Raw genomic sequence first — 13,607 nt, 5'->3', positions numbered from 1 at the left:
CCCGAAATCAAATCTTTTTTGTGGTCCTAAAATGCGGCAATTTCCTCGGGAGCCGTGGGACGTTCGACGGCTTCCCAGGCTTCCCAGGCTGCCGCCCCATTGTTTCTCCTCCCTCGCCCCGTCCCCGGGAGAAGGAGCGGCTGTCGGTGGGGAGGAGGGACGGGACGGAAAGTCTCCTCACCCAGGGACATCAGGGTCTCGTAGCTTTCCTGCATGACATCCCGGTACAGGGCCCTCTGGCGCGGGTCCAGCAGCACCCAGGGCTCCATGGTGACCGTCCGCCTGTTCTAACGTCGCCGGCGACTGTAACGACAAACGTGCCCGGCTCGGTACCGATTGCATCGGACGCACGCGTCCCCTTGGGGAAGCAATAGGCCCAGTGCCCGGTGAGCTAAGGCAACCCGATCCTATCCACCCCCCGATTTCTTAGTCTTATATACGCACTCTTTGGGGGGGGGGAGGGAAGTGTTGCAATGCTCCCTCCCATTTTTCCATCCACCGGAGGATTTGTTGGGGCGCGGAATAATTTTTTTGAACGTGCGCCAAAGCACAGGCAAATGTGCACCACCCATAGACAGAAAACCAGGGGGCACTCTCCCCATCAGCTCGGCTAATCACGTAGAGGGCACGCCGCTCACAAGACAGAACTCTGCCGAGTGGCAGGCTGAGGGGAAGCCACAGGGGTGTAGAAAGATGTTTTTCCCCATCCATGTGCGGAATAATTTTTTTCAAGGCCTGCCATATGTGCACCACCCATAGAAGGAAAAGCCAGGCATGCCACTCAGAAGGAAAAGCTCTGCCGAGTTGCGGGGTGGGGGGACGCCGCAGGGAATAAGAAAGGGTTTTTTCCTCCTATCCATGTGCAGAATAATTTTTTTCAACATGCACCAAGGCCTACCAAATGTGCACCACCCACAGAAGGAAAAGCCGGGCATGCTGCTCACAAGGAAAAGCTCTGCCGAGTTGCAGTGTGGGGGGGAAGCCGCAGGAATTTAGATTTCCCGCCTCGCCCCAGGGATGGGGAGAAAGACTCAGGGTACGAGCAGGCCCAGCTGGGAAGAGGCAGAAAGAGACCCGAGGGGCAGGTGGGAGATGCCTGAAGAGGGGGCAGTGTGTACTGCGGAGGAGGACGGGATAAACGAACTGATCTAAGGAGGGGCTGTTTAGTACCGTGCGGGAAAGCTCCTCCCTCTGGCCGCCCCATCCCGGCAGGTGCGCTCAGTCCCGTGTGCGTTTAACCAGCTCACCGATTAAGTGGGATCCAGGCCAGGCCGGCAGAGTAGGGTGACGGGAGAGGTTTGGGAAGGGGTGTGACATCCTCATCCCGCCCGGTGCCTTGCCGACTGACGCTAGGCCCGAGGTCGGTGATAAAAAACCTGCCAGCCCACGGGGTCGGTCCACCAGCACCTCCACAGGAATCAGCCGCGCCCTTCCCGGACAACGGAAGCCACGTAACGTGGGTGTCCCGGTCCGGGGCCACTTCCCGCGGCTCCCGTTGGCTGCGAACGGCAGCCAACCAGAGGTCGGGGCAAACAAAAGGATGTTTTCCTTTGCTCGGCGTGCCGTTAACCTGTGGAACGCCTCGCCAGAGGACGCAGTGAAGACTAGAACTTTAACAGGGATCCAAAAAAGAGCTAGATCCATTCATGGAGGTTAGATCCATCCATGGCGATGAGCCAGGATGGGTAGGGAGGGTGTCCCTGAGCTCTGTGTGTCTGGAAATGGGCGACAGGAGAGGGATCATGTGAGGTTACGTGTTGTGATCCTCGCACCCGGTAAATGGCACCGACCGTCGCGCCGGGCCTGAGCTCCTCCAGCGAGCCCGGCTCCCGCTTACACCAAGGGGCCAGCCCTCGGCCCGCCCGTCTTCACCCGAGCCCCACCGGCGGAGCTAGGCGGGTACACGAACCCCCTAGTCCCGGCAGAGCCCGCCCCTCCCCCCGGGACGGAAGCCCCCCAAACTTTTTGAAGTCCTGCCAGGGAGCAGACCCTGTGGCTAGGGAGAGAGGGCACCCCCCCGCCCACATCCTTACTGCACCCCCCTCCACCCGCAACCCCCTGCTGCCTGTGACCCCAGCCCCTCCCCCCATTATCTGGTAACACCCTGGGCCCCCAGGGGGCTTCTGGGGGCCTCCCCACCCTCTCCTTGCGTGGGGGGAGGTTTCTCCTTTCCAGGCCTGGGGGGGCAACCCCCAGAGGGGAATCCTCTCGCCATGACGTCACGGGCAGGGCACGTCACCCAGAGCGTGGCCCAACGGGGGGGGGGGCGCTTGGGGAACCCCCCCTCCCCGTGACCCGCATAGCCTCTGTCCCCGGGGCACTGGGAGACGCGCGCCCTGGCGCGCCCGGGCGCAGCGCTGTAGCCGGGTGGGGACCCAGTTCGCGTCCCGGCCCGGCCCTGCGCCCGGGGCGCGCCCCTCACCTGCAGCCGGCAGCGCCGGGGCGGGGGGTCTCGGGGCACAATGGGGCCGGGGACCCCGCCAGCCGCCGCCCCCCCTCCTCCCCCTTCTCCGCCCCCTCTCGCTCCGGAAACCAAAGCCCGGTATCCGGGCCGTGGAAACCCGAGCGCGCCAGCCGAAGCCGGAGCGAGAGCCCTCTAGAGGCAGCCGAGACACAAGCCGCCTCGCTGGGATCCCCGGGCCACGCCAGCCGCCCCGGGAAACTGAGGCACGGAGCGGGGAAAGTGCGTGGCTCTGGGTGTGTCCGGTACATTAAGTAATAGTCGGCAAACCTGAACGCGACACACGTCCAGATTTGTCCGAAATAAAACTGGGGACATCCAGAATAAGGCCCGAAACAGGGACCGTCCCAACCCACCCCGGCCGGTCACCTTCTTTGTGTGTCTCCCACCATGCGCCTGAACCCTGACCCCGTCCCCCTGGTTTCCCTGAGAGGAGAAATCCCCATAGACCCGTCAAATAGACCACGGTGGGTGGCTCTTTCGGGGAACACGTCTGCCCCCCTGGCTTCGGAGGCCAGAGTCCTTGGGGGTGGGTTAGGCTACTTTTCAACGCCCCCTCTTGTGGGTCTATGCAAGATCGGAGTTTTCCAGTGTGCCCGGACTGCAGCGAGTACCAGGGCGGTGGAAAATCCGGTGTCATCGCTGAACCGGCTCAACCCAAACCTGTCTGCGGCGGGACCCTCAGGACCAGAGCAGCCCCTGGTCCGTGCCAGACCCCACCGGTTCCCCAGAACCGTAACGGGCGATGCTTACCGGTGAATCGGTTAATCCTTCCCCTAACTAGCACCAAGGCCCCCTGATCCGTGAGTTTGCCAACTGTGTGAAGGAATTTACCTAATTCCTTCTCTAGGCCTGGTCTTACTTTAGACATTTTTTATCTGCTTTCTAAAATAAGCAATCTTCCCCCGACCCCTTCCAGCAGGGTTGCCAACCCACCGAAATTTCATTTACGGACAAAACGGGAAACATTTACGGCCAGACGCATTTTTTTACGGCCATCCTTTTTCTACTATATTAAGATGACGTAAATGGCACAAAGTGGAGAGTCGCGGTTGTCGTTCACACATCAGAAGAACAAGACGCTATTGAACTCACTTTCATTGAGTTAGTCACCGACCTGGAAGTTTTCCACTTTGGGATCGTACCTCCGGACACCGACAGCTCAACAACTCAAACGTCCAATTTCCGCTGCGCCGCAGGAAAATGGTGGAAGCAGCACAGAAGACGTGGACTCGCTGGCGAAGAATTGCTGGTTTTGGAAATTGCACTTTTACAAAATTTACTGACACCTACGTTTTTTATGGACTTTACGGACACGTCCAATTTTGGCTCACATTGTACGGACGGCCTGTAAATTTATTGACGGTTGGTAACCCTGGCCTCCCATGTCAACGACGTTCATTCGTCAGAGCACGAAATACTATTCGGGCACATGACTTCCACAGCAATTTACAAACCGCCGGGAAAATAGACAAGTTGGATTTTTTTCTTTTGGAAATCAGTCGTGGATGGTCCCATAGGATGAGAGGCTAAAGCGACTGGGACTTTTAAGTGGGTCTGGCCCACGAAAGCTCATCAGCTAATAAACCATCTTGTTAGTCTTTAAAGTGCTGCATAGTCCTGCATTTTGCTGGGACTTTTCAGTTTGGAAAAGAGGAGACTGAGGGGGGATAGGATAGAGGTCTATGAAATCATGAGTGGTGTGGAGAGGGTGCATAAAGAAAAGTTATTTATTAGTTCTCATAATAGAAGAACTAGAGGACACCAAATGAAATTAGTAGGGAGCAGGTTTAAAATGAATAAAAGAAAGTTCTTCTTCACACAGCGTGTAGTTAATCTGTGGAACTCCTCGCCGGAGGAGGCTGTGAAGGCTAGGACTAGAACAGAGTTTAAAGAGAAGCTAGATAATTTCATGGAGGTTAGGTCCATAAAAGGCTATTAGCCAGGGGATAAAATGGTGTCCCTGGCCTCTGTTTGTCGATGACAGGAGACAAATCACTTGATCGTTGTCTTCAGTCCACCCCTTCCGGGGCACCTGGTGCTGGCCACTGTGGGCAGACAGGCTACTGGGCTAGATGGACCTTTGGTCTGACCCAGTACGGCCGTTCTTATGGCTCTGAGACGGGATGCCAGGGACCGATCCGGCTGGGCAATTGCGGTGTTTCTCAGGCGCTCTTCAACAGGAGTTCGTGGGGCAGAATTTGGCCCCGGGGACATAGGAGACTCAGAAATCACTCAGCAATGAAAGAACTTCCCGGGGTCTTGCTTTGCTCTAGTTCCTGTAGCAAGGAAGCCACGGCAGTAGGCATGGGTGGTGGATGAAGGCCCAGCTGAAGAAGACAAGTCTTAGCCCCGCCCCTTCCACCCAGGCCCCGCCCCCTTTATCCCAGGCCCCGCCCCCTTCAGCAACCTACCTTCCCCCCCGTGTAGACCCAAGACCTGCCCAACCTCAGTTGCTCATAAAAACATCAGTGGCGCCAAATTGGGTTAGCCCAAAGGTCCACTCAGCCCAGGATCTCGTTGGTCCACGGCAGCCAATGTGTCCCAGAGGGAGGGAACAGAACTGGGAATCCTCCCGTGATTCCTACCCCCGTGGCCCGTTCCCAGACAAACACGGATAGGGCACCCGCCCGACCCATCCTGGCTAACAGCCACTGATAGACGCAACCTCTATGAATCTATCTAGCTCTTTTTTGAACCCTGCTAAAATCTTAAGTCTTCACACCATCCCTGAAACGATCTAGCTTCTCTTTAAACTCTGTTCTAGTCCTTCACAGCCTCCTCCGGCGAGGAGTTCCACAGGTTGGCTGTGCGCCACTTCCTTTGGTTTGTTTTCAACCTGCTGCCTCTTCGTTTCATTGAATGGCCACTAGCTTTTATCGTGTGGGAGTAAATCAATCACTTTTCCTGAATCACTTTTTCCACGCCTCATGATTTTATAGACCTCTCCTATCCCCCCCTTCGTCTCCTCTTTTCCAAGCTGAAAACTCCCCGTCTCTTTAATCTCTCCTCCTAGGGGACCCGTTCCAAACCCCTCCGCATTTTCGTTACCCTTTTCTGAACCTTTTCCAATGGCAAGAGAGCTTTTCTGGGATGAGGAGACCACGTCTGCACGCCGGATTCAAGACGTGGCGTATCATGGATATATCCAAAGACGATAAGAGATTCTCTGTCTTAGTCGCTATCCCTATTGTAATGATTCCTCTGTTTTCTTCACTCTTTTCTAATCCCTGTCCGCCTAGATGCCCCAGGCAGGTTCCGGGCTCGGGTGCGCCAGGCGCTGTACAAACCCAGCACTTGCAGACAGAGTTCACAGTCTCAGCGGCAGGCAGGAGTCAGCCAACGGAGACGGACGGACAGGCCCGGAGGAAACCCATGGCCTCTTGCCACCCCCACACCTCCCCAAAGCTCTGCCCCAACTCCTGCCCCTTTCCTTAGCCTCCTCCCCCCCCCATATCCCCAATGCCCTGCCCCGACTCCTGCCCCCTCCACTCCATCAGCCCCCTGCCCTGAAGGAGCCGGGCAAAGCCGGAGGACTCTTCTATACCTAATTTCTAAGCTCTCCTCTGCCAAAAACTAGAATTTGGGGGGATCCCTCCCATGCCCCCCCTTGTGAGCTGCACGCCCCCCCCCCCCACAATGAGAATACATGTGTAGCTCTCAGTGCCCCGGTCTGGGATGGTGTCCGGCTGGCGCGTCTCCAGGCGTTCTGCACCCCCGGGGAAAGGCCCCGTTCAGCTGGAGGAAGGGCCGAGAGGGAGGTCCCGAGGGGCCGGGAGCCCCCTTTGGAAGCCGGAGACGGTTCCTGCCACAGGGAAGGGACCATGGGACAGACCGGCCCCCGGCTAGGACCCTCGGCCCACGGCTTCCGGCGCGCCAGAGCAAAGGACGCACATGGGACCTTCCAGGGCGAAGGGAGAGCCACAAACGTTTTATTCATGGGGCGGGCTCTGGAAAATGAGGAACCCACCCAGGTCACGGGGGGGGGCGTACATGGCCCCCCACAAGGCTGTGCACCCCTGGATTTCGATCCGGTGGCCCACCGTGACCAAGGAGCGCCCTCGCTGGTCTTGGCGGCCCCTCGCTGCTGCAGACGGTGACTCCTCGCAGGTTTAGTAAGCACTGGGTTGTGAGGGGAGTTTTACTCACAGTTGAGGGGTCTATAGGGCCTCCCTCCCCCCGATTCCCTGGGAGCTGGGCGCTTGTGTGGCCTCTCAGGAGAGATACCAGCTGACTGGAAGAGCTGCCCACCACTCGGTTGTGGTGGTGCACATGCCTCGGCGCACTGAAAAAAATTATTCTGCACATGAGTGGTAAAAATCCACACACGGGAGGAAAAAATTCGAGCGTGCCTTGTCTCTCCGTGCACTTTCTGCTGGACAAGGAGGTGGGAACTCCAATTGAAGCTTCGCCCACATTTGGGGCACGTATAGGGTCTCTCTCCTACCAGGGTTCCCTGTGAGCTGGGGGCTTGTGCCGCCACTCAGGCCACCAGCTGATTGGCAAAGCTGGCCACCACTCGGTTTGTGGTGGTGCACATGCCTCGGCACGCTGAAAAAAATTATTCCGCACATGGGTGGCAAAAGTCCATCCCCAGTCGGAAAAGACGCGAGAGCGCCTTGTCTCTCCCATGCACTTTCTGGTGGACAAGGAGGTGTGAACTCCGACCGAAGCTTCGCCCACATTCGGGTCATGCATAGGGTCTCTCCCACCCGGCCTTAGAGCCAGAGATCAATGGTTCGAGCCCCACCCTCACCCAACATGCACCTGGCACCCAGCTGATTGGCAGAGCTGCCCACCACTCGGCTGGTGGTGGTGCACATTTGCATGTGCCGTGGTGCACAACAAATTATTCCGCACACGGGTGGCAAAAATCCGCCCCCGGCCGGAAGAGACTCGAGAGAGCCTCATCTCTCCCATGCACTTTCTGGTGGACAAGGAGGTGCGAACTCCGGCCGAAGCTTCGCCCGCATTCAGGGCACGTATAGGGTCTCTCCCCCGTGTGGACTCTCTGATGAGCACTGAGGTTGGAGGGGCCGCTGAAGCTCCTCCCACAAAGGACGCATCTATAGGGCCTCTGTCCCGTATGGACGTTCAGGTGGGCCAGGAGGTGGGAGCTGCAGCTGAAGCTTTTCCCACAGTCGAGACATCTGTAGGGTTTCTCCCCCGTGTGGACGCGCCGATGGGCCACGAGGTGCGAGCTGCAGCTAAAGCTTGTCCCGCAGTCCCGGCATCGATAGGGCCTCTCCCCGGTGTGGACCCGCCGGTGCGTCAGGAGGTGGGAGCCGCAACTGAAGCGTTTCCCGCACTCGGCGCACCGGTAGGGCCGCTCCCCCGTGTGCACGCTCTGGTGGGCCAGGAGGTTGGAGCTGCGGCTGAAGGTTTTCCCGCACTCGGCGCACCGGTAGGGCCGCTCCCCGGTGTGGACGCTCTGGTGCGCCAGGAGGTTGGAGGCGCGGCTGAAGCGTTTCCCGCACTCGGCGCACCGGTAGGGCCGCTCCCCCGTGTGCACGCTCTGGTGGGCCAGGAGGTTGGCGCTGCGGCGGAAGCCTTTCCCGCACGCCGGGCACGGGTAGATTTTCTCTCCCTGGCATGCTCGCCGATGAGCAGTCCGGCGTGGAGGCCCGCAGGAATTTTGCCCGCCTCCGGCACCGGCCGATGGTTTCGCTTCGGGGAAGATCCTCGGGGGGGTCACCGTTCCAGCTCCATCTCGGAGAGGGGATGTCTTCCCTCCTTCCCCTAGCTGGTCTCCCTGCAGTCTCTCTGGCCTGGGCTGACCCTCCTGCCCCGGATGCTTGGGAACACCCGTTTCGCCTCTTCCCAGACAGGTCCCCTGTGGGTCTACTCCCTCGGGACCTGCCTGTTCAAGGACCGTCTCCTTGTCCTCACCCGCCAGCCCATCACCTGCTGAGGGAGAAAATAAGAACATCAGAACGGCCAGGCTGGGTCAGACCAAAGGTCCATCCAGGCCAGTATCCGGTGGCCAACGCCAAGTGCCCCAGAGGGAGGGAACACAACAGGGAATCCTCCCCCGTTGCTCACCTCCAGAGAAACGGAGGCTACAGACACCATTCCTACCCATCCTGGCTCATAGCCATTGCTGGACCTACCCTGCATGAATGGATCTAGCTCTTGTTTGAACCCTGTTCAAATCCTGGTCTTCACAACATCCCCTGGCGAGGAGTTCCACAGGTTGGCTATGCACTGCATGAAAAAAAATGTCTTCTTTTTTTTTAACCTGCTGCCTATTCATTTCCTTGGGTGACCTCTCTTTCTTATGCTATGGGAATAAGTCGATAGCTTTTCCTTATTCACTTTTTTCACCCCCCTCAAGATTTTATAAACCTCTACCCTATCCGCACTCATAGAACCATAGAGCTGGAAGAGACCTCAGAAGGTCATCAAGTCCAGCCCCCTGCTCTAGGCAGGACCAACCCCAACTAAATCAACCCAGCCAGGGCTTTGTCAAGCCGAGACAGTCAAGTCTGTATTCTGACAGAGATGAGAGACACCCTCCCGACCCATCCTGGCTCATAGCCATTGCTGGAGCTAACCTCCATGAATGTATCTCGCTCTTGTTTGAACCCTGTTAAAGTCCTGGTCTTCACCGCATCCTCTGGCGAGGAGTTCCACAGGTTGGCTGTGCGCTGAGTGAAGAAATACTGCCTTTGGTTTGTTTTAAGCCTGCTGCCTCTTCATTTCTGCCAACCAGGTGCCCCAGAAAGAGGGAACCTTCTGCCTATTCATGTCATTAGGTGACCCCAAGTGCTTATTTTGTGGGAACAAGTCACTCACTTTTCCTTAGCCACCCTATCCAGAATTTTATATCCCTCTGTCCTATCCGCACTCAAGTCCTTATTCTAACAGAAACTAGGGACATTATTCCTATCGATCCTGGCTAACAGCCATTGATGGACCTAACCTACAAGAATCTATCTCGGTCTTGTCTGAACTCTGTTAAAATCCTGGTTTTCACAACATCCCCTGGCGAGGAGTTCCACAGGTTGACTATGCACTGCATGAAGAAAAATTTCCTTTGTTTTTTTTTTGTTTGTTTAAACCTGCTATGTATTCATTCCATTTGGTGACCCTTCATTTTTATGTGATGGGAACAAGTCAATCACTTTTCCTTATCCACTTTCTCCGCACCAGTCATGATTTTATAAACTTCAATCCTATCCCCCCATCCTCCTTAGTCCGTATTCTGGCAAACAGAGGCTAGGGACACCCTCCCGACCCATCCCGGCTAATAGCCACGGATGAACCTAACCTCCATGAATCTATCCAGCTCTTTTTTGGACCCTGTTAAAGTCCTAGCCTTCACCGCGTCCTCTGGCGAGGAGTTCCACAGATTAACCTGAAAAGTCTCCGGATTATTGATCTGTCCTCATATGGCAGCCATTCCAGACATAAGTCCTTCCCCGAGCCAGGGAGAAGGGGGAACCTCCGGAAGGGGCCAGGCTAAGGGGTGGAATCTCTTTCGGGGCAGTCAGGCAGAGAGGAGCCACGAGCGATGTCTGTTGAGAGGATCTAGTAAGAGCAGGGAACAATTCTGAGCAGGCTGGGGTGAGGCAGAAAGCCGGGAGCTTGTAGGCTCTTGGGGGGAATCCCAGCTGTTTGGGCTAATGACGAGTGGAGTGCGAATCCACTAATTCCCCACCCGGGGTTCCGGTTTCTCGGGAGCTCCCGTTCCACACAGCCCCACCCTTCTTCCCCCTTCTCCGGCTGGAAGCTCGCCTCCGGCGGGGGAACAGAACGGCCTGCTCCGGGGAGGGAAGAGAGAGAAAACCAGGGTCTTGCAGTTCTGCAGAGACACAGCTGTTGCCAGATGTGCTGGGTGGGAAAAAGGCCTTGTCTGCAGCCAACAGCCGGGGAAATGGGCCAAGAGACCTTTTGCGGAGACCTGCTGCAGTTTCCTTTTGCAGACAATTCAGGGAAGGATTTTTCGACTCTACTTCCAATCCACCTCTTCCCCCCTTTTTAAGCCTGCCCGTCCCAGGCACAGAAGGGCAGGACCCACAAAATCCCCGGGGGAGGGGGGAGGAGCCAGCATTTCATACGACAGGAGGAACATACCCCCATGCTCTGCCTTGGACAGGGAGAGGCTAGCATCTCTGCTCATTCGTCTCTGGAAGGGGTATGGAGGTGACAGGCTCTTTCTGGAGCTCTAGGGATTATGGGCCTTGGCCGCCCCCTTACAACTAGAGGAAGAACGCTGGGTGCAAACCGATTTCGGGTTGATCAGCAACCTCCTCCGGTTTCGAATACCCGAGGGAGCGGGGTTGCTTACCCAGCGAGGTCACCGTCTCGTAGTTCTCCCGCATGACAGCCCGGTAGAGGTGTCTCTGCGCGGGGTCCAGCAGCGCCCATTCCTCCTCCGTGAAATACACGGCCACCTCCTCGAAGGTCACCGCCCCCTGAAAGAGCCAGAGCCCCCCACTCAGCGCCTGCACGCTCAGCCACGATCCCCTCCCCCGAGTTCGGTGATGGGGAGTAGCCCCCACATTGGCCCGGCCCAATCTGCTAATTGGGGTGCAAAAGGGGAGCTTTGGGCCGCGGATGAGAAAGAGGCAGGGACAGGCTGCAGGAGGGCCGGCTGACGACCCTCCCTGGAAAGAGGGTGTCAGCGAGGAGGGGGACCAACGGGACCAGGAGCCAGCAGTGCAGCCCGACTTGAGGAAAGGGGGGCCCAGAACCAGGGTCCTGCTCCCCCATCTCTGCCCCCCAATCCAGGGAGACTCACTGCCACACCCAGCCTGTGTCACCCGGTCACCCTCCCCTCCCAGGTTCAGGAGACCGGGCGCTCGGGCCTCTGTGAACGTGCCGGCCTGAGAGAGTCACCCCCAGAACGCCCACCCCCACCTAGAGTGTGGTGCAGCGCCCAGGGAAACTGAGGCACACACGTGTGGGCTGTCGAAACCCGGTGCCACCGAACGGAATGCATACAAACCCCCGCTTTGTCGCACCAGTAATGCAGCGCCCAGGGAAACTGAGGCACACACACGCGCGCGGGATTACCCCGAGGCCATCAAAACCTGGTGCCACCGACCGGCACATATACAACCCCCCCCCCCCCCCACTTCATCACATCAGTAATGAAGTGGCCCAGGGAAACTGAGGCACACATGCACGGTTACCACAGGGCCGTCGAAACCCCGTGCCACTGAATGGTGCGCAGACAACCCCCCCGCTTCGTCACAGAGGACGCTTGGCTCGGCAAACCCAGCCAGGGGGGGATCCAGGGAGGGTGGCGAGTCTGAGCGGGAAAGCAGCCTGGGTTCAAACCATCTGGGGCTGCCGAAAACTGAGGCAAGGTGGGGAGAGGGGTTCCCGGGGAGGACCTCAGAATTTGGTAGGAGGGACCATTACGGGGCCCCCGGAGCCGGGATCTGGAGGAGAGGGTGGGCCTGAGTCCCCCCACCAGACCCTGCGGAAGTGGCACTGGCCAGGCAGGGAAACTGAGTCGCGGATCGCCCCAGGGGAGCCCTGGACTCCAGGCCCATATTCCCAGATCCCAGCAGAGATCCCATCTCCTGCTCTCCTCCCCGCCCCAGCCCGCCAGCCGCTACCCCCGTCCTTCCACCTACCGGAGCTGGCGCCATGGTGGCCATGTCCCGCGCCGGGCGGACGGATCCAAACACGATCGCAACTCCACAGCCTGGCCGGGGGGCGGGGGGGGGGGGGAACAGACAAGGGGGCAGGTTTTGGGGGGTTAATTTATTTCATACCCCGATCCCCCCCCCCCGGCACACAAAGGAGTCAGACTCTGCCACTCGCTCACCTTGTTACCCCGAATCGACCCTCGAATGGTCACCCGCAGCCCGCACCCCCAATTCCTTTCCAGGACCCCCCCAGTGTGCAAAGGGCCCCCCTGGGCACAGCTGAGGTCCTGCACCCGGGCCGCTGCCCTGGCTGGGGGGAACATGGGGGGGCTAATTCCAGGCTGGGGGTGGCCACTGGGGGGCTAATTCCAGGCTGAGGGGGAAGTGGGGTGCTAGTTCTCAATTTGGGGGAACAATGGGGGGCTAATTCCAGGCTGGAGGAGCAATGGGGGGGGCTAGTTCCCAGGCTGGGGGGATCTGGGGGGGGCTAGTTCCCAATCTGGGGTAATAATGGGGGGGCTAATTCCAGGCTGGGGGGGAACATGAGGGGTAATTCCCAGGTGGGGAGGATCCAGGCCGGGGGATACAATGGGGGCTAATTCCAGACTGAGGGGAACATGGGGGGCTAATTCCAGGCTGGAGGAGCAATGGGGGAGCTAGTTCCCAGGCGGGGGGGAGCTGGGGGGGGCTAGTTCCCAGGCTGGGGGGATCTGGGGGGGGCTAGTACCCAGGCTGGGGGGAGCTGGGGGGGGCTAGTTCCCAGGCTGGGAGGAGCTGGGGGGGGCTAGTTCCCAGGCTGGGGGGTCTGGGGGGGGCTAGTTCCCAGGCTGGGGGGACCTGGGGGGGGGCTAGTTCCCAGGCTGGGGGGAACTGGGGGGGGCTAGTTCCCAGGCTGGGGGGAGCTGGGGGGAAACCAACTCCCCCCCCCCGCTCTCCTGCCCCGCTGTCCCCCGGGGGGACTCTCAAAGGGCTTCACCCCCCCCCAGCTCCCCAGGGGGTCCGGCTCAGGCCCAGCCCAGAGATAAAGGGGGGTCCCAGCCCCCCAGCCCCTGGTTGGGGGTTTCTCCCGGCCCCACAGTACCCACCCCCCTCCCCAGCGGCGCCCGCAGCCGCGTCTCACCCGCGCCTGGAACCCGCCGCGCTGGGCTGGCTCCGGAGTGACTCCGGATCGGGGAGCGAGCCTCCGGCCGGGAGCGGGCCGCAGCCCGGCGCGGTGTCCGGGAGCACAGGAAGGGGCTGGCTCCGCCGAGACTCCTCCCGCTCCTGGGCCGGCTCCAGCCACGGCGAGGGGGCGTGTGTGGGATCCGGAGCCGCCGCGTTCACACGGCTCCCTGCCCGCTGGGGGTTGGCTTGGACCCATTGGGAACCCCCCTCGCCACACAAGCGGCGACTTTCCGGGGGTTCAACGCTGGGATACATTACCCAGGGGGGTTGGGCGCCCACCTCCAGCTCTCCTGTAGTTTGCAAAGTTTGGGGGTGCAATAGAAAGTCCCCCTTACAGTTGGGAACCCCCCTCTCCACACAAGCGGTGACTTTCCAGGGGT

At 59.2% G+C, this 13,607-nt stretch overlaps 1 protein-coding gene across 1 annotated transcript in view; it reads right to left on the bottom strand.

The window, feature by feature from the left end:
- The window catches only part of LOC102447889 (uncharacterized), a 19,420-nt gene extending 5,813 nt beyond the window's left edge, over window positions 1-13,607 (bottom strand). Inside the window, exons 1-5 of the mRNA XM_089770530.1 lie at window positions 13,184-13,607; window positions 12,049-12,119; window positions 10,752-10,878; window positions 7,314-8,368; window positions 182-287 (exon numbers count right to left, since the gene is read on the bottom strand). Coding sequence (XP_089626656.1) covers window positions 182-287; window positions 7,314-8,368; window positions 10,752-10,878; window positions 12,049-12,072 — 1,312 coding nt within the window. The 5' untranslated portion in view covers window positions 12,073-12,119; window positions 13,184-13,607. The remainder of the gene's footprint in view (window positions 1-181; window positions 288-7,313; window positions 8,369-10,751; window positions 10,879-12,048; window positions 12,120-13,183) is intronic.

Source organism: Pelodiscus sinensis, chromosome 19, assembly GCF_052426305.1.
Source record: "Pelodiscus sinensis isolate ZL-2025 chromosome 19, ASM5242630v1, whole genome shotgun sequence".
Classification (NCBI taxonomy): Eukaryota; Metazoa; Chordata; order Testudines; family Trionychidae; genus Pelodiscus; species Pelodiscus sinensis.
This window is presented reverse-complemented; position numbering and strand designations above follow the sequence as displayed.